The sequence below is a fragment of the Alternaria rosae genome (assembly GCF_020736505.1).
Source record: "Alternaria rosae strain MPI-PUGE-AT-0040 chromosome Unknown BKA58scaffold_2, whole genome shotgun sequence".
NCBI lineage: Eukaryota > Fungi > Ascomycota > Dothideomycetes > Pleosporales > Pleosporaceae > Alternaria > Alternaria rosae.
The window spans coordinates 1,582,648-1,608,897 of NW_025763571.1; the positions used below are offsets into that span (position 1 = coordinate 1,582,648).

The 26,250-nt window shown below is 51.7% G+C and overlaps 9 protein-coding genes across 9 annotated transcripts; 4 read left to right on the forward strand and 5 right to left on the reverse strand.

Moving 5' to 3' along the window:
• Positions 1-429: 429 nt before the first annotated feature.
• BKA58DRAFT_88396 (uncharacterized protein) lies at positions 430-1,723 on the reverse strand. Its single transcript, XM_046176108.1, has 2 exons — positions 969-1,723; positions 430-916 (listed from the first exon to the last, which is right to left on the reverse strand). The coding sequence occupies exons 1-2, from the start codon at positions 1,356-1,358 to the stop codon at positions 461-463; spliced, it is 846 nt and encodes a 281-aa protein (XP_046028909.1). The 5' UTR covers positions 1,359-1,723; the 3' UTR covers positions 430-460.
• A 727-nt stretch (positions 1,724-2,450) lies between these two features.
• BKA58DRAFT_88408 (uncharacterized protein) lies at positions 2,451-3,487 on the forward strand. The gene has a single exon (XM_046176110.1). It carries the CDS (start codon positions 2,545-2,547, stop codon positions 3,253-3,255), a length of 711 nt encoding a protein of 236 aa, XP_046028910.1. The 5' UTR covers positions 2,451-2,544; the 3' UTR covers positions 3,256-3,487.
• A 2,565-nt stretch (positions 3,488-6,052) lies between these two features.
• Positions 6,053-8,067, forward strand: BKA58DRAFT_376484 (integral membrane protein-like protein). The gene is made up of 2 exons (XM_046169525.1): positions 6,053-6,999; positions 7,050-8,067. The coding sequence occupies exons 1-2, from the start codon at positions 6,419-6,421 to the stop codon at positions 7,732-7,734; spliced, it is 1,266 nt and encodes a 421-aa protein (XP_046028911.1). The 5' UTR covers positions 6,053-6,418; the 3' UTR covers positions 7,735-8,067.
• BKA58DRAFT_452080 (uncharacterized protein) lies at positions 7,875-8,820 on the reverse strand. Its single transcript, XM_046174413.1, has 3 exons — positions 8,660-8,820; positions 8,367-8,615; positions 7,875-8,310 (listed from the first exon to the last, which is right to left on the reverse strand). Exons 1-3 carry the CDS (start codon positions 8,792-8,794, stop codon positions 8,074-8,076), a joined length of 621 nt encoding a protein of 206 aa, XP_046028912.1. The 5' UTR covers positions 8,795-8,820; the 3' UTR covers positions 7,875-8,073.
• Positions 8,821-9,797: 977 nt separating this feature from the next.
• Positions 9,798-14,185, reverse strand: BKA58DRAFT_435797 (uncharacterized protein; the record flags this gene model as incomplete). The annotated part of the gene is made up of 4 exons (XM_046173370.1): positions 9,798-12,709; positions 13,332-13,587; positions 13,638-14,005; positions 14,065-14,185. The coding sequence occupies 4 exons, from the start codon at positions 14,183-14,185 to the stop codon at positions 9,798-9,800; spliced, it is 3,657 nt and encodes a 1,218-aa protein (XP_046028913.1).
• Positions 14,186-15,833: 1,648 nt separating this feature from the next.
• On the forward strand, positions 15,834-16,716 carry BKA58DRAFT_88441 (uncharacterized protein). The gene has a single exon (XM_046176112.1). The coding sequence runs from the start codon at positions 16,011-16,013 to the stop codon at positions 16,410-16,412; it is 402 nt and encodes a 133-aa protein (XP_046028914.1). The 5' UTR covers positions 15,834-16,010; the 3' UTR covers positions 16,413-16,716.
• Positions 16,704-20,587, reverse strand: BKA58DRAFT_88433 (uncharacterized protein). Its single transcript, XM_046176111.1, has one exon. The coding sequence runs from the start codon at positions 20,095-20,097 to the stop codon at positions 16,996-16,998; it is 3,102 nt and encodes a 1,033-aa protein (XP_046028915.1). The 5' UTR covers positions 20,098-20,587; the 3' UTR covers positions 16,704-16,995.
• Positions 20,588-21,786: 1,199 nt separating this feature from the next.
• On the reverse strand, positions 21,787-23,151 carry BKA58DRAFT_88490 (uncharacterized protein). Its single transcript, XM_046176113.1, has one exon. It carries the CDS (start codon positions 23,001-23,003, stop codon positions 21,948-21,950), a length of 1,056 nt encoding a protein of 351 aa, XP_046028916.1. The 5' UTR covers positions 23,004-23,151; the 3' UTR covers positions 21,787-21,947.
• A 442-nt stretch (positions 23,152-23,593) lies between these two features.
• Positions 23,594-26,136, forward strand: BKA58DRAFT_309844 (uncharacterized protein; the record flags this gene model as incomplete). The annotated part of the gene is made up of 2 exons (XM_046167268.1): positions 23,594-23,861; positions 24,659-26,136. Coding segments are annotated over 2 exons (1,746 nt in total), but the record flags the coding sequence as incomplete, so codon positions are not given.
• Between the last annotated feature and the right edge of the window lie 114 nt (positions 26,137-26,250).

The window sequence follows — 26,250 nt, forward strand, 5'->3', positions numbered from 1 at the left end:
TTATGGCATTCTTCTTTTACGCATTCCCCTCTTTACCCTACTCATGTACTATGACCCACTTTTCCTTATTCTGTTTGTTGAGGGGTGCATGCATGGTTGGCATTGGGGTAGGAGGTTTTTCTGGTGCCTGTTCTGATCACGCATTTGACAATGTGCGGAGCTGGGGTGGCGGAAGAGTAGATAGCGAATCGATAGTGCTTGTCGCACAAGATGTTTAATGATTCGGTTTTGCACGTAGTTGATCTGTTCGTCCGCCGATTGCGCGTAGCAACTGCAGTTACGCAGTGCTCAGCAGGATCACATAGCTCTCGTACCCCGTACGATATCAATCAGGCGCTAGTCATCAGGATGATATTGTCTAAATGTCGCCACTTAAACCAAGTGCTAAGGTATCATTGACAAAAAAAGAAAAAAAATGGTATACAACATATGATACATCCGCCACTACCATGAATAAGCCTTATGCTATCGATGTCATGTACAAACATGTACTTCCATTCGTGTCACAAGGGTAAGGATCCAAACAATCGTTAAAGCTCGATTCGCTACAATTGTAGCCTGGACAACCCGATACATGCGGCGCGCAACAGGTTTTTGTTGTTTTAGTAGTCGACTTTTCAGTATCTCTTCTGGTGTGACAGAGATACGGGCTCGACCCGCAGTCAGAATGTTTTTCACACTTCGCCATGGGGGGCAAAAGTATCGGCTTTGGTGTGATGCCGGCGCTCGGGGGTTGGGATTGAGATCGAGTTCGAGACGTTTGCGTGGGTGTGGACGCTGTTGCGGAGGGACTCAGATTTTCGAGAATAGGATTGAGGCTATTGCTACTTTTGGATGTAGTAGTAAGCATCGTCGTGCCCGTTGTGGCTTCTGATGATGACGAGATGTCCGGAGGCGGTGGAGGGTTCGGTGATGACTGATGGTTGTTAAACGACCATGATTACCGTATATGGGTCTTGTATACTTACGTCCGAGTCCTTAGCATGATCATCATTGTTTGATCTGATCTGCGTAGGTATAACGCTACCGAGAATAGCGACGATCGCTACAACCGCAAGAGCGATCATCGCTATAGCCAAAGGATGTCTTAGATGGGGTCTTGCATCGCTCTGGCGTCTCTTTTGCTGAGTTAGTTCGCTACGACTTTTCGAGCTTATGCTAGCGTTTTGATGTGATGATCCTCCGGAGTTCCGTGGGGTTGACATTGAATTCTGATAGCGTTCCAGTGAAAATCTCCTCGTATTTAGTTCATGCATGTTGATCGTGAGAACTTGATTGGACTGAGGTCCGGTGTTTCCCATCGAATTGAGGCCATCGTCGTTGTTGTGGTGAAGGTCAAATCGCGCATTATTCGCCATGATAGGGCTGCACCATCGGAGAAGTTAGGCGAGGGATGGGAGTAGGTGGACGGCAAGAGTGCATATACGGGGTGCGAGTATACCCAACGTTTCAAGGTCAAACGGTGTTCTGGAACACATAGGAAGAGCCTTCTGCCCTTCGTACAATGCAAGTGCCCTTTCTCCGGTGAAGAGCTGTCTGGAAATAGCATAATTTCCGCCCCAGGTGTATCAAGACCCAATAATTGAGGTGAGACGATCGACTGCCGAGTACAACTCCCTTGCCTAAGCGCCAGCTTTCTGCCCTGGAAGAGTATAGAGCTGTGTGGAAACCGCCCCGGAGATGACCTTGTTCCTGACTGGGCTTACGACGAAAAGCCCTGGGGGGCTTCCGGGGTTTGCCTTCTCTGGATGCCTAGTTACATCCCTGGAGTTATCCGGCGGCAAACGTTAAGTCGCTGCCCTCAAAGAGTTGATGGGTCGGAGTAGGGGTAGACGAGATAAGGCACTAAACAACTGTTACGCATGATTCGCTTCAAAAGTGGCACCTCCTGAAGGCGCTTCCTTTTGCATCATCGGAATTAGCGTGCGGATCCGACTGATGAGTACACCTAAAATGAGAAGCTCACTGTAAGGCAGAATCATAAAATAAACTCGAAGTTTCCACTCCGCAAGGCTAGGTACTGTATCGAGGCTGAAAGAGTAATCGTGAAGTGCCGTATAATGCGGCTAGCTGCAATCGCGACGCATTTTGCGCCATAAGATTCCTGGTGTGCAGATCCGCCAATCTGTGGCTGGATAATCGGAACTTGTCGGGGCGATGTTGCGTTCCGAGGAGGAAATATGTTTGGCTGTTGATTGTGGTCGTGTAACCACGTGAGGTTGGTGGCGCTAATCTCCATTACGATACCTAGATAGCGTATGAGCGACCTTCCTCGAAGTCTCAAGCCTGCATAGCGAACATAGACCTTTATGCATACGATCGCGGTCTTGCCAGGATGAAAAAGATGCATCTCGGCGTTCTTCCGTCAGCCTGCTTTTCACCGGTTCGTGGCTACTATTCTAGCCTCGTGCACCCGACCATGACTTCGTTCAGTGGCCACGGCATGACAACCCGAAACCAATTTAGAAACTCGAAAGCAGTCGCACCTATGTTGTTTCACCGGTAGAATATATGGTGGCCGCATCCTGCACGTTTTGAAACAGAATGCACATTCTTACAACTGCCTCCCTTTTAGCCGTTGTAAATTTGTGCGACGTGTCCGCCTTTGGGGTAGATATGATCATGGAGATCGTAGGGTGCGCAGCAAGTGTAAGTCAGCTGCTGGTCTATATAGCCTTGTCCTCCGGCCGCCTGGAGAAACTATGCGCTGAACTGAAAGACGGCTACTCAACCTATCGCGAAGAAGAGTCGAATATAAGTATCCTACTGGGGATAATCAAGCGTCTCTCGCGCCAGCATATTGCGAACGAAGATTCCATCCTTCCTGTGCTGATAGCGATCTCTACACTCGCGTGCCAGGCGCTACACCTTCTACGGCCTAACAAGGTCCTTGGTATCAACTGGACCCCAATCACGGCCCACGAAAAGATCAAATCGGCATTCCAATCACTCGAAAAAAAGAGAACGTTGCTCCATTTATACATTTCCCAAAAACATCACGACGCCCTCGTAGACCTTCGGCAGACGATCAAGACGTCCAATATGTCGTCATCAAAGACCCCTATGACTGAAACTTCGGGTACTTCCATGAATGGTGCCTCTGACGACTCAGACTCGGACGGACAGAAAAATGTACCTATGCCAACTGGAGAGACACAAGGGCGGACTAGGCGTTCCCGGGTAACTATCTCTTCCAACTACTTCGCAACGAGCTCTACTGACAGTAGCATAGGTAGTGATCACGAATTCCACTAACAGTGGCTTCAATTCCATCTTCAATGGCAAAACAATTCCTGAAGCGGACTTCAGAATTGATGGTTTTACCCAGACTGCGCAAGGCGTAAGTGCTTTGGGAAACGAGAAACAGCCCAGTGATCGCACTCTTCTTAAAGCACTTCGTAGCCGCGGCCCCGCACAAACAGCCGTAAACGCTGTTCCTCCAACAGCTTATACCAACACGACAGCCCCAAGACCTGCGATTACCAATTTTGCTCAGATAGCACGCGTTCTATCCAGCATCGATGACGAGTCACCACGCAGTTCGTCGGAAGTCTCAAACTCTGGGACTGCCTCGCAATACCACCCAGGTCAACCGATGGGTTTACCGGACAGTCAGGCGCAATCCATGTACTACGATAGTAGTGATCGACGTGTGAACGACAGCGGGTATATGAGCGTAGGGCAACAGCAAATGCCATGGCCAGCACAAGAGCAACCTACTAAGCGAACTGAGGAAAGGTCACCCAGACCCACCGCAGAATCTGGAGAAAGAGTACAAAAGAAGGGTCGGGAGCTTCGAGCAGTAAGACCAAAAAGGAAGTGAAGCTTACAGGCTGAGCGAAGCAACAGCGGATCGGAACAGGGTGGGAGATGAAGAGATAGAGGCATGGCGCAGGCTGTTGCGTGTGATTCCTTCTGCGGATATCGGAGTATCTGTTACCACGTTGGCTTCGGAGTTCAGATCTTTTATTCGGCGTACTTGCGGCTCAACTGGGCAAACGCATCGCAACTCGACGGCCATGTTCCATACCTGATTCACGATCGCCAGTGGTCGCGTTTCTATGGGTGCCTTTCGTTTCATTCCTGTGAAGTCAAAATTGCCAGGCCACATTTTACTTCATATTAATTACGGTCGTAGGATGTGCAGGTCCATCGCGTAGTTGGTATACTTGGACCTTCGTTTAGATCATCTCAATGTTATCAGCAGCTGCACTGTGCGCGGAAAATGCTTTGCTTTTTCTCCGCAGTCAGTACCCCTTTCCAACACCGTGCTCCTTCTACACCCACTCAAGCGAGCTTAGTGCAGAACCGTGACGCGTATCCAGACGCATCTAAACTATAGCAGAAACCTTCTAGAAGGAAGGTAAGCGAGGTCAGATCTGCAAAACCCAGGTGCGTGCGCAGAGATTCGGATGCGCCGGATGCGCATGTCAGCGACATGAAGCTCTTGCCCATGCAAGGAAGATAATGAACTGGTGCGAGTAGGTCTTCTTCTACGCTGTAGCCCACAACGGCGAAAAATAAGCATCTCAGAACAGCAAGAAGCATTCTTGACTTCTAGGCTCGTTACTTGCGTGTACAGTACCCTGTACTTTCCATCGTGACACGCATGCGTTCGGTTTTTCCGTGCTCTAAACGTTGACCATCTCTCACACATGCGCGCTTGCCGTTCGGACTCGATCAGACTCATACCATTCATACTGAGCCCAGCAGAGCGGTAGCATCTGTCGCGGTAAAATGTCATGGATAGCGGGCCGAAGGCGAAAAAGGACGCAAGTGCCGAAAGTTTGAAGTGCATCGAGCCATCGTGTTGTCAGACAAGGCTGAAGCTTCTCGAGCAACTTTCCACGAACGGAAGGTCAGGAGCGATATTACGCATGATGGGCGTAGGTCTTGGCTGGCTGAGAAGGATCGCGACTGTGCTCGGCCAAGTCTTTTTCCCGGGGTAAAAGAAAGACTAACGGGCCGTGCGCGCACACTCATCAAAAGAAGGCCCTCCTCAAAGCATGACGAGAAGAGCCCATTGGAGTAGCGGTTGTTGATTAATCAAGATCTTGTGTCCTGTATTCCGAGTCGTGTGTCGCATGGCTCGAATGCGTTTAGATGCCTGTGCACACCAGGGCTTCCATACCTCTTTTTCTAGAAAAATACCCACGTCCATCTCCCGTGGATGCGTCGAAGGGTGCCACACTTGTCGTTAACCTGCGCACGCCATGGTTTTGTTGTGCAGCCGTGCGCAGAGGCCGTCGGCAGTCCGGCTGTTTTGGGGATAGGCGGGCCAGGCGGGCCATTGACACTACGCTCGGATAGCCCGATGTTTGAGGCTTGCGTGAGATTGAACGTACAGTGTCCAGAGCGTATCATGTTAGTGAGATTCAGTACTTCGCTTCGTGACGGAGGTTTTTCACCCAGAGGGAACCTGGTTAGGAGAACCTGGTGTTGATGATCTTTTCATGGGGGATGATCCGGAGCTAGCGCCGATCAGATTGTAGTAACCTCCATCACCACCGCAGTTGCGCCGCGACATGAGACCTGGGCTTGATGAGTACGTGATGTCGTTGAGAAGAACACGGCTCATTGCTCGCGAGTGTGTAATCACCCGGTGTTTCCACAAGCTCCCGCTGCCATCCACCAACCACGATCTGAGTTTTTACCTTCAGATTAACCGAAGGAAGAGCTCCTCGTGGCCCAGCCGAAGCCACTGACCTTCTCCAGTGGTGCCGAGACTTTTCGACACTCAAAATACAGTAATGCCGGCCGTGCCGCAGGTCAGTCTTTGGGTCGGTGGCATGCATGATCGCACGCCTGTCAGATGACGCTCTGTTCCCCTCATCCCAGCTTGGAGGTTCTGTCGTTGATTGTCGGGTCAGTTGCTTTACAGACCACCATGATGCGCAGAAACCACGAAGCAAAAGATATAACGGTTGGCGCAAGATGAAGCCACTCCCTTCTAGAGTATACCAACGCGCCGGGAATATCACCTGCCACGTTTCGCATATAAACCGCTGCAACGCTTGTGGGCTAGCAAGCACCTTCCCACGCTGCGGCTAGGGCCATGTGGATGCCACGAGCGACGCTAGCGTTGATGGGTGGGGACCAGGGTCATCGCTTCTCTCCTCCCCAGCTTATAGTGGATCTGTAGATTACGATGCTCCTTGTCGTGAGTTCATGGCATCTCTCAGCACGCCGGGGCCCCAAAGTCGATTGTACATCATCGCCGCTTGCCCCTCGGGTAGTGCTTCTCTGTGCCTGCGCTGGTGCTCGGTCAAACGCCATATTTTTTACTTTACTTCGCCTACGATATATTTTTGGCTTTAGGTTCGACATGTTAGTTTTGGACAGCCGGAGGCCTCTTTCTTTTTAGGTGTACCCTATATACCCTTCGAAACGTTGCAGGATCAATCGTTCGTCAATCGCAATGACCATTCAGGAACCCCTGGACGTCGAATCGGCCTCGTTCGTACTACCGGCGCATATTCATCCGTGGTTACGCTCAGTCGTCGCTCTGGGCTTCATCAGCTTCTTTGCATCAGTAGCACTACTATTCTTACTCACCTACAAATTGGTATCCTGGCAACTACGGTCGAAGCGAAGCAACCAATTCGTCATCTTGATATTCAACCTTCTCTGGGCGGATATTCAACAGGCGCTTGCCTTCCTACTGAACGTCGAATGGCTACGACTGGGATCCGTCGAAGTAACCAATCCGATATGTTTTGCGCAGGGCTGGCTGGTCTCCACTGGTGACTTGGGAAGTGGAGTTTGGTGCTTCGTTATCGGATTGCACACTTTCGCCTCGGTCATCATGGACTTCCGCCTGAAGCCGCGGAATTTCTACATCTGCATCTTTCTACTATGGGCCTTCATCTTGGGAGTATCTTCAATTGGCCTCGGTATACATGGGCAAAGCATCTACGTACGATCCGGAGTATGGTGTTGGATCCATCACGACCTAGAAGACTTGCGGTTATGGACTCACTATATTTGGATCTTCGCGTTGTAAGTCTCGAATTCTACAAAATGTTTTACTCGTCTAACTCTTATTGCAGTGAATTCGGGAACGTCCTGATATACGCCATTATCTACGCGATGCTGTCGATCCGAATCCGCTCCGGCTACTACACGACCGAAGAAGCCAAGCGTGTACGTTCCATTGCAAATCTCATGGTCGTATACCCGCTCGTCTACGTCGTATGCACGATTCCCCTAGCTTCCGCTCGAATGGCGTCTATGTCCGGCAATCCGCCCTCGCTTGCTCGCCTTTGCTTATCAGGAGCAATGATCACATCGAACGGTTGGCTAGATGTACTTCTATACGCATGCACACGACGCATCATGATATTCTCCGATGAGCCACCCTCTGATGAAGATGTCATGGATACCTTCGCCGCATTCTGGATCGAAAAGCCTAAGCGCTTTGGAGGTGAAACCACAATCGTAGCGACGAATGCACACACAAGGAGAGGACGATCGAAGAGCAAGATATCGCTACCCTCAGGAGGTGAAAGCTCGGACGATCTCTGTGGATTCGGTACAAAGGATATCAAACTGGTCACTACAACCAAGGTCATAAGCGAGCCAGCGCAGCCAGAAGACTTTGAAGAGATGGACGCCGAGGCACGTATGACACGACCTCGTACACCGACAGGAAGATGGAGCGAGGAGACGACAGATACGGACAGAAGTCGTAATCTGAGTTTGAAAGAACAAGCAATACCTCATATCGCACCTTGAGGTTGCTTGTTTTGATACCGAACGACAAACTATCATCAAGGCGTATATCAGCTGCCTACATGCACAGGCCTAGGGACCTGCACCTAATAGTGTTGTGCAAAGGCGGAAACAGGGACCCTATTGGAGCCGATACACGCAAAAGTAGGACAACGTCCACGTGGCGTCAATCGCTACTAGAAGTGCCGCCGCTATAACTGTGCGGCACATGCACCAAGAGAGGGCACCGCCCAAACATATAGACAAGATAGACGAACATTACGACCACATATCGCTCAAACGATGCGCCATCACTGCTTTTGTATTTCCTTGTATATCATGAGACCCATTTTCTCCCCCAACCTAAAGACTAGTCCCCGTCCCGTTCGCCAACGCAGCAGTCAGTCTCTTCCCATAATCCAGCGTATACGCCGAATCCACAAACTCATCGAAATACTTCACCTTAGTGCCATCCTCTGTAAAAGTCAAAATGAGCGCATACTCATTCCCATACGGTCCAATTGCAGTCGTCGCCGTACTACGCGCATGTATGATGCAGGTGTGTGCGTCGGGGTCGTGCGTTTCTTGGAGAACTCTAGCCTGCAGTCGTGTTAGTCAGTTATCTGGTTGTATTGTTGGGAAGGAATGATGCTCACCGTGAAATTCTTGTACAAAGGCTCGATTCTTTTGAAGAATACGCGGTATTCGTCGTTGGTCATGGCTGTGCGGTTCAAGCTGGCGGGTAAGATGTTTTGCTTGCAGTCTGGGGTTCGGTAACCGAGGATTCTCTCGATGTCCCACGCGTTGTAGGCGGCGATGACTTCTTTGGCTACAACCTTTTGCGCGGCGAGACTGTGGGTAGTTGTTAGACGGATGTATTGAAAGACTGGAGGTCCCAGGAAAGACTTTGGTAGTTGGTAACGAGGACTTACTTGGCCTGGGGAATGACTTCAGCGTTGACGAGACATTTGTTCAAGTTCAGTCCTATCCAGATATCGCTGGTAGCCAGTGTTTCAGAGCTAGGGAAGGATGAGGCAGCAGCGAGGGTGAAAAAAGTTGAGGTGAAAACGGTTGAGGTTTTCATGATGGCTATATGGTTTGACTATGAGTTTGGTGTCACGGTGTTTTGAAGGTTTGCGTAAGTAGAATCATACTATGTGTGTTGATGGAGGACTTTATATACTCTTGAGGGATCACTACTGATGCATGCCGCTAGAGTACCTCGAACGCCAACGCTAGGCTTGAGGATATTGGCTTCGTACCATAGGTTTGGAGTATCCGACTCGCTGAGCCCATCTTCCGTTTTTGCAACCCCGGGATGAAAAACAATAAGATGGACGAAGAAGGATACCTTCCTTCACTGATTATCTTGCCAGATTCACACGGTCCTCTACAGCTGGAAGCTCGTAAGGTAGAGAGTGATCACCTTCGGAGAAGCTCGGGCGGGAAGTCATCGTTACGCTATGCATCGGCTGATTGCTTGCTATCGTCATGGTGAAAACGGAACACTTCCAGTACCGGACCGTGGCTTCACGGTGTATCGGGCTCAATGTGGAACTTGATATCCAGTGCTGCATGAGGCTTGGTGGGCGGGCTCGCATACAGCTGAGGTCGAAGACTAAGGTAAGCGAAGCGAATAAAACCCATCGGAGTAGCAGCCGGGACAAAACATCGAGACTGGTGGTGCATCTATTTTGTAGACCTAAGGCCTAGGTATTTTGGGGGCCTAAATGGCTCTACTTCTAGAACTACTGGCGCCTGCTTGTTATTCTTTGTCTCCCCCTCACGTGGATATGTATATCCCTCGTCATAGTGCCACCTTGACCAACCAGAATCGACACCCGCCTAACCCCTCAGTCGCAAGCGGCCAAGCTGTGAACTTGTAATGAGAGAATCGTTAGTTGTAGGAACTAGACGAACGATTTCAGTCAAATCCAAGAATAGCTCGTGCCCTAGGCTAGATGTAATCGTCAGCACAGTGATCTGCACGACTGGTCAAGGTGTGTCGGAATTGCAAAATCCCCTTTAAGCATATGAAGTCTGAGTGAAGTGGACATAGCGGGACGCCCATCTTCTTGCTCACGAGCTCACATGCTTACCCATTCCATCCAAGCCTCAAGGAACTTCAATCTACCCTGCCTCATATGCTCCAAAAACTCCTCGAAGTTGATCAGTCCACTTCCCTTCCGTTCGTTGATCTCCTGCTCGACAGCCTCAAGGCTCGCTAGCATGATGAGATGGAGACTAGACCTCGGGTCCATAGCGAGCTGTCGAATCGAGCGCTGCAACGGCTTGAGTTGATTCGCCTCAGGGTTATGTGGACTCGCGGAATGATTGATAGGAATACGAGCACAAAGAAATGTGTCCACGTCCTCAGAGTTTTGAGCGAAGAGGTAGTAGAACTCTGGATTGTCGGTGTACCATCGCCAATTGATCGTGTAAGGATCATCTTCTTTGTCTTGCTGTTTCGCCGAAGGATCAGGCTGAGGAGCTTCTTCAGAAGAGTCCATACCATGAGGTACCGGCGAATCAGTTTCGCCAACACATCTTTGCCCAGGATAATGCTCCAGGCCATCGTGGCCCGCCGCGATAAAGAAACAACGATTCAGAATATCTTCGCCCGAGGTTATCGAGGACGTATCAGTGTCGGAAATGACACTACTATTTGAAGAGCTGTTCGAGGCAGCCTGCAGAGTCGCTGCAGATGGAAGATTGGAGGAGTTCGGCCGGAATTGAGGCATAGTAGGATCTCTGTAGATACCAGCCAGACTTTCATTCACGAGTGGTGGTATCAGCCAGCCTTTGTTGTCTATACACTCCATGATAGCATTGACAACTTCTGTTCGAAGCCGTGACCTGATCAACAAAGTGTTCCACATCGTCATGTTGTCAACATTCGTGGGCCTGGAAACCTTCACGGATTGGAGCACTTTCGCTTCCACACTGTCGTAAAGTTCTCCGACCACTCCGCATGCCTCTTCTTGAGTGCATGGCTTATCATCGGTACGGTTGCGGAACAAGCTTTTGATAGGGCGTACATGGTTAAGGGCCCGACAGAATCTGTCGATCATGCACTTAGAGTATCGAAAGGCACCGACGTGAACAATGGCTTCGACAGCAGCCTTACTCTCTGTGAAGTGGTGCATAGTCAGCTCGTCGATAGCGGCTGCCTTTGCGCGACGCTCGCTGCGCATCTCATGCGCGTCCATAGCCATGTCTTCTTTCTCAAGGAAAAGCGGATTAAGCAATTCGTTGAAACCCTGCTGCGTAATCTGATATAACACCTCTTTGCCAAGATCTTGTTCGGGCTCGGGTATCTCATAGCCACCCCAACGCTCTCCGACAGGCCTGGATGATGAGGCATTGGAGCGTGTGTCCATCTCCACGTCGTCCTGGAAGCGGACCCTTGAAGACGACCGTGAGCTCCTGTTACGGGCCCAGTCTCCATTTAAGTCTACAGCTTCAGTCGTTCCGTTCGCACCATCGGCAGTCTCTGGCTCATCAGGGTCTGATTCCTCAAACCCTTCGGGCCGCGTTAGACCTTCTTCTTCGTCGATGTAGTATTGCCTGCGAGCCCATCTCTGAGTGACGATGCCCGCCTGTTGTTCCTCTGGCGTTTGCGATGTATAGGTGGGTGCGACGTGATGGATACCTGCTGTCCCTATTATCTCAGCCCGATCTGCCACATCGCTATTGTGCTCAAGCAGCGGCGGAGTCATGGTCGCGTCTTGTTCGCGCTTCTGCCGTAGGCGAGAGTTGCTCGTGCTTGAGGCAGCCATATTGTGGGGCGGAAAAGCAGCGCCAAGTGGCTGGCTAGAGCGAATTGTATCCAAAGCTGTCCGCACAGTCACTTCGTCCTGCAGCTCTGAGATGTAGTTTCGTGTAGCCTCCTTCTCTATGGCATAGTATGCTCTGAATATGCGTAGTATGTCCTTGCGCGATATATAGCCATCTTCATCGATGTCGTATCCACTAAAGACTATCCTGGCCTTGACATCCACATCAGAGTCGTGCATTCCGTCCAGACCCTTGACCCACTCATCGAACCCGATGAGTCCATTCTTGTCCGTATCATAGTATGCGAAGATGCGATCGTAGACGAGGTTCGGTGCGGCGACAAAGCCGTTATAGCGAGGGATGAAGGCGTGGTTGAAGTCGCGTCGATCGATGGCCCATCCTACCCCAGTTGCATCACCCGCCCACTCGGACCCTGCGAGACAAGTGAATTGGTCCCACAATGCCTCAATCTCCTCTGCTTCCATCTTGGTCTCGGCTACGAGGCGTCTCTTGAGGGCCGGGTCGATTGAGGGGCTCATCATGTGAGGCTTGCCAGGGTAGAGCGGTTCCTGTTTCTGTAGACTCAGATATGGCGCAGGTACGCGGACCTTGTAGAAGATGTGGTTCTTGTGATGCGAGTTGGTTGCTTCGCAGTTGGAGCACAGATCGAAGTCCGGGCAGTTGGCGCAGTGCCACCGGGTCCCGCGAATGGGCTTCTCGTCACAGCCATTGCATGTGATTCCACGATGTATCACGCCTTCCAATCTTGCGCGATCTTCCGCAATGTGATATAAGGTGCGCTGGAGGGTCTGGCCTTCGGGATCAATAGCATCATCCGCGTCCTCGTCGCTGCCCAACGACAGGTCTGTAGCTGCGACGCTCTCAGCGTCATCGAGAGCAGGATTGTCGCCAGGAGGGAATATCTGCGCATGCCTTGCCGCAGCGCGGGCTACTGCAGCACGATCCACTCCTGCGTTATCTGGGTTGCGATGATGCAGCCATATTCGGATGTCATCTGCCTGCGACGGGGACAGAGCTCGGTCTGGATAGAGTACGACTAGTAACCGGTCGAGGAACTCGTTGTAGAAGCTCTCGGTGAGGCGCTCTATCGTCTCATTGTCGGCGCTTGGCTGCGCGCGCAGGATCGTGTCGCGTAACTCGCTTGGCGTGCCTAGATTGCGAGGGTCGAGCGGTACTTGGATACCAAGTAGGTCGTATGGGCCTAAAAATGGTATGTCCCGTTCGTTCAGAGGAAGTGAGGGTGCCGATGGTTGGTCTCGTGGACGCCGTCTACGGACCGCATTGCTGCGCTGGAGGCCATCGCCCGCGCCTGGGCTCTGGACGTTGGTGACAATAAGGTATGTTGCATATGCAGCCGATACGCCAGCGAGAAACAATACAGCGTTCCTAGAGCGGGATAGGGTAGAGGGTGTAGACGCCGTCATGCTCGTAACTATGCTTGGTCTTGGACGAGCGGTAGCTGGTGACGCCGCAGTGTAAATGTGATGGAATAGGCGTTAAGTAGCACATGGCAGGTGGTTCCCTACCGGTAGTGCTGTAGTCACCCGTTTGAAGCCTTCATGGCGTGGAAAGGACGATCAAACGCGCTCTGGCGAAAGCGAGGGTTCCCAAGCCTCCTGCCCACATTGCGACAATCGCAGCCACGCGGCTTACTCAGCATCATCCCACGGACTTCCGTAGCTGCGTATTGGACAGAATGTCTTCACATGTTCCCAAAGTAACAGCGCTTTGAACAATGTACTTTGTATTAGCAATTAACTATATACTCTACCACGCAGCATGGCCTCCATCCATCCTCAGGTCCGCGCCAGTCATGAACGAACTCGCATCGCTCAACAGGAAGACTGCTGCACCACGGTATTCCTCCGGCTTCGACAGACGACCCAACATATTCTGCGTTGGCCATGTGTCTCTTCGCTCTGGGTACTTCTTAAAGAGCTCCTCCACCATTGCCGTCACGATGTACCCTGGCGATATTGTGTTGACGCGAATGTTGTGCTCGCCCCATTCCGATGCGAGGTTGCGAGCGAGTTGTATTACACCAGCTTTCGACGCGTTGTATGCTGAGCAGATGAGACCCTGTTGACTTGGTTAGTATGAGAAATGACAAGGAGTCGGGATCGTCCTACCCTGTTTGCGACAGTACCCGACATGCTGGCGATGAGCACGATGCTTCCTCCACTTCCAAACTTGATCATCTGTTTCGCAGCTGCTTGCGCAGTCATCATTACACCGGTGATGTTGACCTCGAACATGCGGTTCGCATCTTCAGCAGTGTACTCCAGCGCAGTGGTCTCTTGTTGAATACCGGCAGCAGCGATCAACCCATCCAGCCTGCCTTCCTTGTTGGCGATGTCCTCCACAATCGCGTGGAGCTTCTTCACATCCCGAACATCTATTTGGCGGTACTCGAGCGAGGTTCCGTATTCTTTCTTTGCTTTCTCGGCAATTGGCGCAAAGTCGGCTGAGGGTTCTTCGAGTCTGTCAAGTGCATATACTGCAGGCGCATGTTAGTTCAGGTTCTTCTGGTTACTCTTGACATATGCAGATGCATACCTCGTGCGCCAGCCTCCAGCAACGCTTCGGCTTGTGTCAGACCGAGTCCTCGAGCAGCGCCCGATACCAGCACTACCTTTCCCGCTAGGCTGAACTCTGGAAGTCCTTGAGTAGCAGGCATGGTTTGTATCATTGAATTTCAGGGATATACGACAAGAGAAGGAACGTATTTGTGAGTATGCATAAACGACGTCGCTCGCGGAAGGGTATTTATACACAAGAAGAAATGCGAGATCGGTTCGTCAATTCTACGCAAGCCGGGGCCATTGTGGACTTTTAAACCGGCTCCAGGCGGATATCTGGTCACCGGACTCTCTTGGTATAGGTCTGGCCTCGGACTGTCTTCCTCCACAGCATGCATTGGACGATTGTGGAAGACCGCGATGCTCTGTTTGCGGGGAAGCCTCCCGGCATCTTCTATGGATTGCCTAATCGGGGATACCGAAAGGTCCCCGCGGGGGATCCCAACTGAACTTTTTGGAACGTCACCCACGTCGACCAGCGTGGCGTGGACCCTGGGCCAGTAGGGTGTTCGGCCTCGAGGCAAGTGTATCCAGTTCGGGCTCGGGACATGAAGGTCCATGGTGCGCGTGAAGTTTAACACACGCGTTTGAGTGCACAGTCCAAGTCAGTCGTAGCTGTTTCGGACACCACCAGTTCGCTGGTGTATCTATCAAGGCAACAATGTATGCTACTATATGAGCTTGTTATATCACGGATCTAGCTGCAGACGCAACCATGGACTGTTTGTGTGCAGACTCCGAGAAGGCGGTGATGGCTTTCTCCACCGATCTGAGAGAGCCTCAAAGCCGTGTCCAACTGCCCGGTCATAAGACAAACTTACCATGAACGCGAAAATGGCACTACTACGTGCTTTCATTCCATGAGCGTTCGCGTCCATTCGCCGTCCTGACCATATGCGTGCCGAAAGCGATGTGTTGACTCCACTTTCGACAGCCTCCCCAACTGCGCCCTCCCTGCCCTGCCTTCCGTCATAAACCGCCCTGGGCCTGATCGCTCAGCAACCGCCTTGTAGGCCGCCTAGGCACAATTGCGCAATCACACGATTGCACGATGCCTAACGTTCTGGTCGATGTTGCGCGAAGAGGGCACAGCTAAGCCCCCCGCACGGCACAGTTTTGTGTCTCGAAGCGCCGCCCAACAACATTCACAGTGCAGTTGAAACGTCAACGATTGAGAACGGAAGTTGATAAGCGACTCTGGAGTATAGCAACGCCGCGGGCGGAATTATCAAAGAGATGTGCGCGCTGCGTGATGGTCGCCAAAACGACAGCCGCTGTGCGCTCGAAAGGATGGCGTCGTGGGCTTCAGGCATGCCGGCCGGCTCAGCTGCATCCCGCACGCATTGTTCCAACAACGCCTTTTGTCCGCCGAAATACCCCATTGTGCCCGTCCATCTCGATAACAATGTCACTGAAAGCCTCCGCTGCGCGCATACCTACCTACAGCGCCTCGCTCGCACACGCGCTAGAAACCGCCCGGTGAGGCTGCCCTCAAGGCCCAACGCCGCGGGGCAGTGCATGCAACTCACCCTCCGCAAAGCCAGCATCCAACGAAAACGCCTATGCTGAAACTGCGATTAGACGCCTGAGGCAAGGCACGGCGCAGATATGTCTCTCTCAGGTTTATTGAGGCGCTGTGCCAAAGTAAGCGGGAACCTGGCAGATGGACAGGTCGTGTGAGGCTGCTTGCTGCGCCTTCAGGCGGAGATGGTGGTTTGTTGTTAGTTGCGTATGTGGAGGGAGTTGATTGACTGGGAGGAGTGGGCAGGAAAAGGGATATGTAGGGAGTGGGTTCGCGCTTTGGGGGTTTTGTTCATATCAAGACTTTTACGTGCGATAGACACGATTATTACTGTGTGTATGGGGTCTGCATCTGGTACATCCTTTACACTACACGCATCCACATACCATTGATATCAAACGATGGCACCACACTCCCTCCACTCGTCAGTCCTCAGACCGTCCCCACACCACCAAAAACGCTCAGACTACTGCGAAACCACCTACGATTCTTCGTGCAACACCCACCGTACCATCCTTCTCGTTATCATCATCTTCGTCGGCGCTTTCGTCGGCGTCGTCCTCAGCCTAGTATACGTGCGTAGCCGCAGTCAAAAGCACAATCAAGAGCGCGCTTTACGTGTGAATGGCGGACCAGGGAGTGGAATGAGGGTGTTGAGGAGTGAGGATGGGGTAGCGACAGTGCGGTTACCGTCTGGAAGGGTGATTGGTGGGAAGGCGGAGAGTTGGGGTGGAAGGAGTTCGACTGAGGCGCCGCCGCCTTATATGCCGAGGGTGCCTGAGGCTGCTAGGGTGGGCCATTGAGAGCGTTGAACAAACGCGAAAGAGGACGTCCGTTGTGTTTGAAACATGACTGAGAGAGACACTCTTCCAAGGTCACGACTTGCCCAACTCATCGCGTTGCTACTCCTCAGATTGAGCAAAGCACGAACTATGCTCTGCTCCAGGAAAATGTCGAATTTCACATCGAGTCTTCGAAGCCAATAGTATCAGCAGTTGGCACACGAGGATCTTTCACTCCAACTAGGATTTCTCAGCTATACCAGAATTAGGACGACAGCTCCGAGACTACGAGAGCGACAAGACCGGGTCCCGCTCTTTGTCAGTCCTTTCAGACAGCCACAGCTACGCATATAATGTAAAAAGGGCCAGCGCATCAACGCGCCCAGGAGAAGTAATCGAGGACATGAACATGAAGCTGAAACGAGATTGGCACGGAAGCATAGATACCATAGTACTTATCATATTGATTCACCTGTATCACGACCCTAAATTTCCCATATCATCATGAATATTTCCCATCGAAGAAGCAACCAACGCCAGTCTCTACCAACCTCCTTTTGCTATGTAGATGACTATTCTTGCCTCCCCTCTCCATTTCTTGTCTTCATGAAGCACCTTGTAAGCCAAGGCCTACCCCGTCACCGTTACCCATGGGACCACCATCGTCTCTGCTTCTATCTCTTCCTCTTCCCATTTCCCTAATCCTGCGACCCTCCATCAGGCCCCGCAGTCCTCGCTTTTGGAGCCCTACCACCGCGCTCATTTCGCCATTCCAGGTCTCCCTATCTTCAATGCCACTTCCATCTCCGAAACCGCTATCCGAGGCCGACGCCGACGTGGATTCAGAAGCCGCTGAACTGACCTCGTCGTCGTGGTTCCGATCTACATCTGTGTTGACGCGGAGTACGCGCAGACCGGCATCCAGACTCCGTTCCACATCCGCGACTGTACTGTTGTTACTCGAAACTGAGTTGGATAATCCATTTGTGGTCCCGTTCGTGCCTGATACACCGTTGACACCTTTGAAAGCGATGCCAGAGCCGCCGCCAGCCGCCATGGCTGCAGCATTGAAGATGGCCGCGGTATTCCTGTTGTCCAATAGGACGTGAAGACGTTCGATAATCGCTTCCAATAAACCATCGATGTGGTATGGTCGCGCTAATTGGAGGAGAGAGCAGAGAATCTGCGGTGAGCATAATGCGGAGTTATGTGGTGGTAGTGATGATGTGTATAAGAAATGTATAAGCGCTTGAAGTGTAAGATGAGTGTGAGGTAGAAATAATGTTCGAGGCCGTTGCGATGGTGAGTGCGATGAAGGCTCTGGCGGGCTTAATGAGGAGTAAGAGTTCGCTGACACAGCTGTGGCCTCTGATGGGGTTATAGTGTTGGCGGTGAGAGTTGTCGCTGTTGAGTAATTCGTTCGGATAGAAGGTGTAATGGTAATGCTTGAGTTCCTCGAGGGATGCATTGTGGCAGTAGGCCGTAAAGTCGCAGCTTCAGCGTTTTCTTTCTCAGCGCTTTGGGCACTCTCGCGGAGTAATTGGTTGAAATAAGGACCCCAGCGTCGAGCAATGATGTGGGAATTAACGGGTATGCGCTCGCCATGCAAAGCAAGGAAATCCATATCGGCAAGTTCCTTCATACCCAACGCCATTTGACCTAACTCGGTCGCTGCAGGTAATAGTGTGCGACCACCAGCAAGCATATCAAGTCTGTCATGCTGTGGCGGTGCGCTGACAGAGCTGAACCCTGACGCAGGCGTTACCTTGCGTGGGTTGTCATAGAGCCCGAATGCTTCTAGTTCAACAACGCACATGTTCGAAAAATTGATGCGCCGATGATTGTAGTCTTCGACCAAGCTCCTCTTACGGTTGCCAAGAATGACGAAGCAATTCCGACGGTTCCAGAGCACACCCCTGTTCCAGCTTCCCTGACTGAAGATGTTGCCACCGGCTTCGATTCGTCCCCAACTTAGCGTTCGCAGATCAAGAGCCCAAAGCGCATACTCTTGCTTCGACGATGTCAGAAATGTGCCGCTCACCACAAAGTGGTTGTTGATAACACCACCGTTCGGAAAGCGGAGACCTGGCGGCGAGAAATTGCCGTGCATTGGCTTCTCGGAAAGCGTACCATCGGGGTGGCGTACTTGCAGCTCGAGCTTGACATCCAAGAAATTGTAGTTTGAGTAAATTAGCATCGATGATTCGCCAGTCTTGTTTGGAACCCGTTCTTCCGGTGTTCTTGCCTCACTGCCCTGTCGTGTTCCTCCACCAATATCGTTCGGGTCAATGCTAGTGAGAGGCGCGACTACGCTTCGATATGCGCCACAACTCCTGCCTAATGTGCTTGTTTCCGTCCACTTCAGACTCCGGAGGTTGAACACGCTGATTTGTTCAATGTAGTGATTGGCACTGTCCTGGCCACCCACAACAAGCATCTCTGCACCGCCTTCGCCGTCCAATTGCACTCCCAGGGAACCTTGGTTTGGGTTCGATGAAGGTGGATTGTGTCGTATGGCTGTCACAGCAGCTCCGGTCGAACTGAAGACGGCCGAGCTGGGAAGTATGGTCGCGCAGTGAGCATAGCGGCCCTGTGGAGAATCGCTTGCAGAAACGTGCATCCACGTTTTTGTCGGCGCATCGTAGATATGAACGTCTGACATCACCACCACCTCGGGTTGTGCATCGGCGGGAGCACCTTGTATCACGGAAGTCGCTTGATTAGAAGACGGACTTACAGGTGACATGCCTCCATAACAAACCAATTTCGTGTCGCCAAGCGGACAGACACTGTGGAAATACCGAGGAGGCGGGATGTCACCTTTGGCGTCGACTTTTGTCCAATGGCGCTTGACAAGGTCAAGCTCGTACAGGTCCGATGTAAGCTGCGGTCTTGTTCGGGAAAGTCGACGGCCGCCGAAAACATACAGTTTGTCGCCTAGTATCGTAGTGGTGGCGCCTACGAGCGGGTGCGGTTCCCTTCCTGTTGTGCGATGCACATTGCAGACTAAGCCCGACAACCCCGCGGTTGAACTCGTTGGTGTCGCAAGGCCTGCAAGCATCGCTGGTGACTGAGAGATACCAGGGGTCCGGGTCGACGATGTTCCATCCTGGCCGTCTTCATGATGCAAGCTGGTCTGGCTGTTATTTCGACTCGATAGATAGGGTGCCGATGTCTGAGAGTTCAGGGTGTTGGTCCGGCTAGCCATTCTGGTCGGGATATGTGGAGAAGCAGGTGCGCGCTGAAATCCACCAAGATCGAAAGGGGGATTGATAGAAGATGGTGAGAATCTTTGTAGAGGTATAGCCCAATCTGGTATCACAATCTCCACATGACGAGGCGAAACGCTGGATTCGCTGGAGGGTCTGTCGCTTGGCAATGGAGAGCCAGCGAGGCTGAGACTGCCACTCGATTGCGAAGGGCTGAAATCAATACTCGTACAATGACTTTCGGGTGTTGCAATCTGATCATAGACAATGGGCACGTGCGACGAGGCCGGAGGACAACCGGATTCGGGTGTGTTTTCCGATTGGATCCTGCGATATGCGCTGGAAGAAAAGCCCGTGGAGTCGACAGATCTTCTCTTCTTCGATACGATCTGTTTGATGTGTAATCTTCTAGACTTTTTCCAAAACGGAGAGGTGTCACCCAATGGTTGGGTACTAGAACCGATGGATGGGTACGAAAGGCCTAGAGGCAATGCCATGTTAGCGTTGAAATGCAGGATCCAAGAAAGTAATACTGAAAGAGAAAGAATCGCCTGATTTTTGAGAAGTTCCTATGTTACCAGCAGTCCCGGGCTACCAGCGAATCTCATTGACCCAGATGGGAAAGCCATGTTTACACATGAGGTATGAGGATATTGCTGCAGGTAGTGCGACTTGCTACAGTGGTACGAATGCGACTTATGGTGGTACAGAGGAAAAATTCCAGCTTTTGCAAGCACATGAGTTGGATACATGTTGATGTTGGCTGCACGCAGCAGTGGCTGAAAGTCGTCGAGAAGAAAGTGAGGGAGGGGTGCAAGCTTATAAAAGGAAGACAGATCTTACTTGAGGGTGAGCGCCACACTTAGGAGGCCACACTTAGGAGCGGGGAAGATGAGACCCAGGGGAAGGGTAGACGTATGCAGAGAAGGAAGACAACGCGTCGTCTTGCTGAACTTCAGGGCCCGCGCGATACAGAGATGACAGCAAGCCTGAGCGAGGTTCTGTGGAGCGCTCTATCTCGGATGCGGCTTAGGGTCTTGGCGTGAATCGTCAGTCTCAGGTGCCTGCAGGTCGCTAGCAAGGGAACAATGTTGGGCGTCTCTAACGTACAGCGTAACTGCAGCACTGGAGAGCTGGAGGCGTTCTTGTGTGTGAAACGGGTAGCAGCCCTTGAGGAGAAGCCAGGCAGCGGCCGGGTGCGGGGGCGGGATCCGAGATGAGAAGATAGGCTGAAACTCGAGACGCAAAGCCGTTGGGCACCTCTGGAGGCCACAGGCAGCAATGGCAATTCGCAAAGATCAATGTGCGACACGCAATTCTCGGAATACAAGGGCGCCGTAAACTTTTACTCAGCGAGGCTTGCAGGCTTGCAAAGGTATCTCATCAACGTTTAAGCACGGTCGCCAAAACAAATTAGCGCAGGGAATGCCGGCGACAAATCAAGAGTCGTTTACTCAATATTAGAGGCGCTGTTAGCTTAGCAGGCCCGCCTAGGTGTCTTCATATCGGATGATCGGTGAGGCTGAACCCAAGGAACTATTTGGAAAGCGTGAGTGTAGTAGTCGAAGACGTCCCAGTAGTGCATCGGACTGGGCCGAAACGTTGCTTCTCGGCCTTTAGCACCGTCGTCATTGTTTTCCAATCGGAGGCTAGACACCCTCAGCGCGCTTGTGAGTCGACAAGATGAAGGCGCTATTTCAGTATACGTCGTATTTACGACGCCGTGTATTCAGCAGAGGTGTTGCAGACTGAGATGTTCGTAAATGTACAAGAAGACGGCCAATCCGCTACGTGGGTATACCAGACCCTGAGATTATACGCTGCATTCTACGACAAAGAACTCGAAAATTGGACAAGTTGTATACCTTTCAGTGCGACATCATGATGAGACAACTTCGATTAAAAAAAAAAGAAAAGGGTCCTTCTGTACGATAACGACTCACGGCTGGAAGGAACGACATCTGAGTAGCTGCACAATGACTCGAGTACATTGAGCAATGAGTCTAGAAGGAAAAGGAAACCTTATTACTGGCCAAAACCGCGTCATCGCAGCGTAACACGGCACTAGAACATATTAAAGTTGGTGTTAGCTGCCGCCTACGCAGCATCGAACCCGTGTAGATGAAGAGTAGACAAGAATGTGTATACTTCTACAAAGAGTATATGGTAGGGGTTCGTGTAACATGGCTCGTTTGTAGGCGTATAGTGTGACATCATTTCCGTCATGCCCAAGCTTGATCAATATGATAGTTAGAGTATTGGAAGTGATAAAGTACAGAATGTTCAGCAGAGATGTCAAACGCTTCCCGCTAAATCATCGCCATGCCAAGTTACTGAAAGGTAAAATTCAATCGCAACCATGATTCTCCTCCGAGCGATGAGATACCCCATGCGCCTTGTCGTATATGTCGCGGGCCTCAGCAGCCAACTGCTCATTCTTGACCCAAGACGCCAAGTGGCGTTGCCCTACCCATTTGACAAGGTATTCAATATGCCCATTCTCACCAGTCTTGTGTGCTTGTATCCGCTTATACGGCCATTCCCAACTTGCCTCATCATCTGCCTTCATAGACCAGACGCCCCAGCCCTCCTTCATCTCTCCGTTCTCCCTCTCGTAGTCCAGTGCCCATTGCCTGAAGAATGCCGCAATCCAGGGTTCTTCCCCAGGTGTGTAGTCATCGGGATCGTGTTCGCGGGGTGGGAAGTAGGTAATCTCGAGTTTGGGTGCGCTGAGCTCTGGGCCATAGTGATGGCGCGCATGTTCGATGTTGACGGCGAGCAAGAAAGGATCGAGAAGCTCAGCAAGGTCGATGCCCGTATGGAATTGCCATTCGTATCGCTTCAGGATCGTGCGAACGTGCGCGAGGAGCCGTTTCTCAGCTTGCTTTGGTAGTACGTAAAAGTTGTCGTCTTGAGCGAGCTGCCGAAGGGCATCCTTGATACTACCGAGCATCTCTATGGCCCGTACTGTCACCACAAGCGACCCTGTAGCAGCATGCTCCCGTTCCCATGCTGCACATAGCTCGCATGTATCTGGTCGTAAGGGAAGGTGCGCATCGCACCAAGGTAGTGGACACTTCGCACTCGAAGAGAGGTGCGTCTCAATGCATTCTCTGCAGAAGATATGAGAACACCCAATCTTGACCGGTATCACATTTTCCCGGCCGTCTGGGGTGCTAAGGTACTCTTCGAGACAGATTGAACACTGCGCCTTCTCTACCGACAGCTGCCTGGTGGCTCGGACAATAGTCACGGAGTGAGGGCATGATGGCGCGCTTGACTTGCGCTTCGAAGGAGGCGATTTTAAGAGGTCTTGCCTGGGTGGTGGGGCCTTTCGCTTTCGGGGGCTCGCCCATACACCGGTGAAGTCGGTGCTGATGTTGTCAAAGTAAGGAAAGGGCATCCTGAGAGGCTGCAGTTGCAGTACCAAGACCCTAAAAATCCAACCAGAGCAGCTCAAACAATTGGGTACAGAGTGACAGTGTGGAGGAAGCAGGAGAGGAAGAGGCTCAGCGTGGAGAAGTTGAAGTACGGGAGGCTGCCACAGTCTTTGAAATCGGGAAGGTGCGCCTCACCGCGACTTCCCCGTTTGCACAGAAACAGCATGAGGGCAGCACTTGTGGTAAAAGACCGGAAATATGTAGGGTAAGAGACAGTCGGTACCAGTTGACGGCTCATTCGAAGTATCTGCCAGGTGACTCATTGCGGCGCGGTATCTTGTGTTACAGACACTTTCTTCTCTCTCACAATGGGAATCTCCTCCTCATACACTTCTTCGACGCGTGCCCCAGGGAACGCTTTCCTCAGTTCTTGGCCCAAAAATCGAATGCCCCAATCTTCCGCTTGCCGGTGTCCTACACAGGCTACAGATATGCCTAACGCTTTCGCGGCTTCCATGCCACTGACTCTGGGTTGACCAGTCAGGTAAAGCAAGTGTCCACCGTCTTCACCCTCCATTATCCAACCACACTCCTGAGCCATTACCAACACGCGGTGTACCTCATCCTCGTTAAAGGCGTTCATGATTGCAATGATGTGTATCTCGTCCGAGGATCCTTCGTGCGCAAGCTCCGATGCCCCAAACTCATCCTGTATTTGGCGGAACACTGCATGCAGAGGTCTAGAGGCCTGACCAATGATTCCAATCCTTCTCTCTGGATCTCCTTTGTAGCCTTGCACGCAGAGGCAGTTCGCCGTCGCCATGCCCAGCCGTTCAGCCAGCACCGTGTTCCGCCCCACAGTCAGCACTTCATCGAAAGATGTATGGCTCGAAAGTACAAGTGTCCCTTTCCGCACGCTGCGCCTGTCGAGGTTGAAAGGCCGATGCAAGAAGCATAGTGTTCGCGGCGGCCGGGGGTATATTCTTGGGAGGAGCGTCGTTGCGCCAATGGTGCTCTCGTCCAGTGGATAGCCGATCAATGAGTAGACGCCTGGTGTCGGAGTGACGCTCAATACAATCTGCTCAACCACGGCGGTCTCAGGGTCGTATCGAGGGTTTCGCGGTGCGTGGTACAGTCGCTGGACATCGTTTTCCTTCGGCGGTAGGAACGTCTCGATGAATCGCGTTACGGCTGCATGCGTGGGCTTCTTCGGTCGCGACATTGTCAGGAGAGAGGCCAGTAGTCTGTTCATTAGTTGTGATCAATAAAGCCTTTCGAAAGCTGCGCGACTTTTGGCTTCGAGTACGTCATCATCGCTTCTAAACCGTGACGCGGTGGGTGTGTAGGCCTCGCCATCGTTCCCATTGCGTTCACTATCGTCATGAATACATCTAGAAGTAAGAATGAGGTTTCGGAGGCCGTGTTCGTCGCGCGACGCGACGAAGTAAAGTCCCGAGCTTTATCATGGTGGGCAGCCCTGGAGCGCGCTGATCTGACAGAAGAAAAGACTAGTCCCGTTACGGTCTAGTCGACAATACAGCCACTCTCCCCATTCGCATCTTCCTTATATTGAGTGACGACGTTGAAGCCAGAAGAGAACTTTGAACGTCCAATGCTTTATCTGGGCGGATACCTGCATATTTGAAGCCCTTCAAGCAGTGACATTCCATGTCTGTAGTCAGCGCTCTGACTAAACGCACTATTTCCCTCGGCTTCTCTATCTTTCGCTCCAGGGTGCTCTTGACGTCGAGTCATATTCAATTATCCATCAAACATCCTCAACCCAAGTTCCAATCTTACAGCTTTATCACGATGGGCGTGACTTCAGCCCCAACTCCCGCCATTGTTGGCGCTTTGCAATGCCAAAAGGATTCTTATCTCCAAACACTCGAGACAGAGGTAGTATCCTGCGAAGAATACGTACCACCAAAGTCCTCACAACAGAACGGAAAGTCAAAAACCAAGAAGTCCACAGACCCCACCAAAGGTCTTGAGAACGGGGACGCAGCATCCGGCAGGACTTGGCTTATCGAGCTTGCGGACTCAGTGCTATTTCCGGAGGGCGGCGGCCAGCATACTGATCACGGCGTTCTCACAATACTGAAGGGCGAAAAGAAGGAAGAAGTTCCAATAAAAAGTATCCAACGCCACGGCCTACGCTGTATTCACTTCTCTCCAACGGCCCTTGAGCTTGGGACACCAGTCCGTCAAACCGTCGATTTCGCCCGCCGCTGGGACCTAATGCAACAGCACACTGGCCAACATCTCCTCTCGGCTGTCATGGACTCTATGGACTTACCTACACTCGGCTGGAGTATGGGCCAGCCCGGAGAAATGAACTACGTGGAACTACCACGGAAGCCATCGGAAGAGGAACTCCAAACCATCCAGAAGGACTGCAACACCAAGATCAGGGAGAGCATGCCGATCACTGTGGAAACACCAGAGGGCAAAGCAAGCGATAGTCTGCCTGAAGACTACGATAAAGAGAAGGGTGTTGTCCGATTTATCAAGATCGGAGATATGGACTACAACGCCTGTTGCGGGACGCATTTGCAGAACTCATCTCACATCAATGTCATTCTGCTTCACCACATGCAGTCGGTACGAGGCACCAACTGTCGGCTCTTCTTTACGGCTGGCGATCGCGCAATCAAGATGGCGACGGAGTCGATAAGTGGTCTTCGCTCCATCGCTGTGTCGTTGTCATCTGGTTCGGCACCTGCGGATGTTACGGCACGAGTACAGAAAATGAGCGACCAAATTTCTGAAGGGCAGAAGAAAGAGAAGAAATTGCTAGCTGAGATAGCAACATTCGAGGGTGATCGCATAAAGAACTACCTTCAAAGCCACGACACGGTATTTATGCATCGCGCCACAGATGGTCTTGACTTTATCAACCTCGTACTCTTCGAAATCAAGGACATCGTAAAAGAGCGAGAGGCTGTTGTGGTCTTGTGTTCGGGCGAGGTCAATAGCTCTGGATCCATCGTCGTGTTCGGCAAACCTGATTTGGTAGAGAAGATGGCGGCGAAGGTGAGGGAGGTTGTAAGCACGGCTAAAGGAGGCGGCAAGGGCGAGAAGTGGCAGGGTAAAGTCACTGAGTGGCATAAAGGCGAAGTTGAAGCGTTGAAGCAAGCTATTGATGCGCAGTAAAACTATGGGATATCTGACAGAAGGTAGATATTTACAAGTATGGTAGGCTGAGTAAAGACGAAAGTGGTATAGAGCGATTGTCCGAGATCCCAGATCCTGCGAAGCAAATAGAAA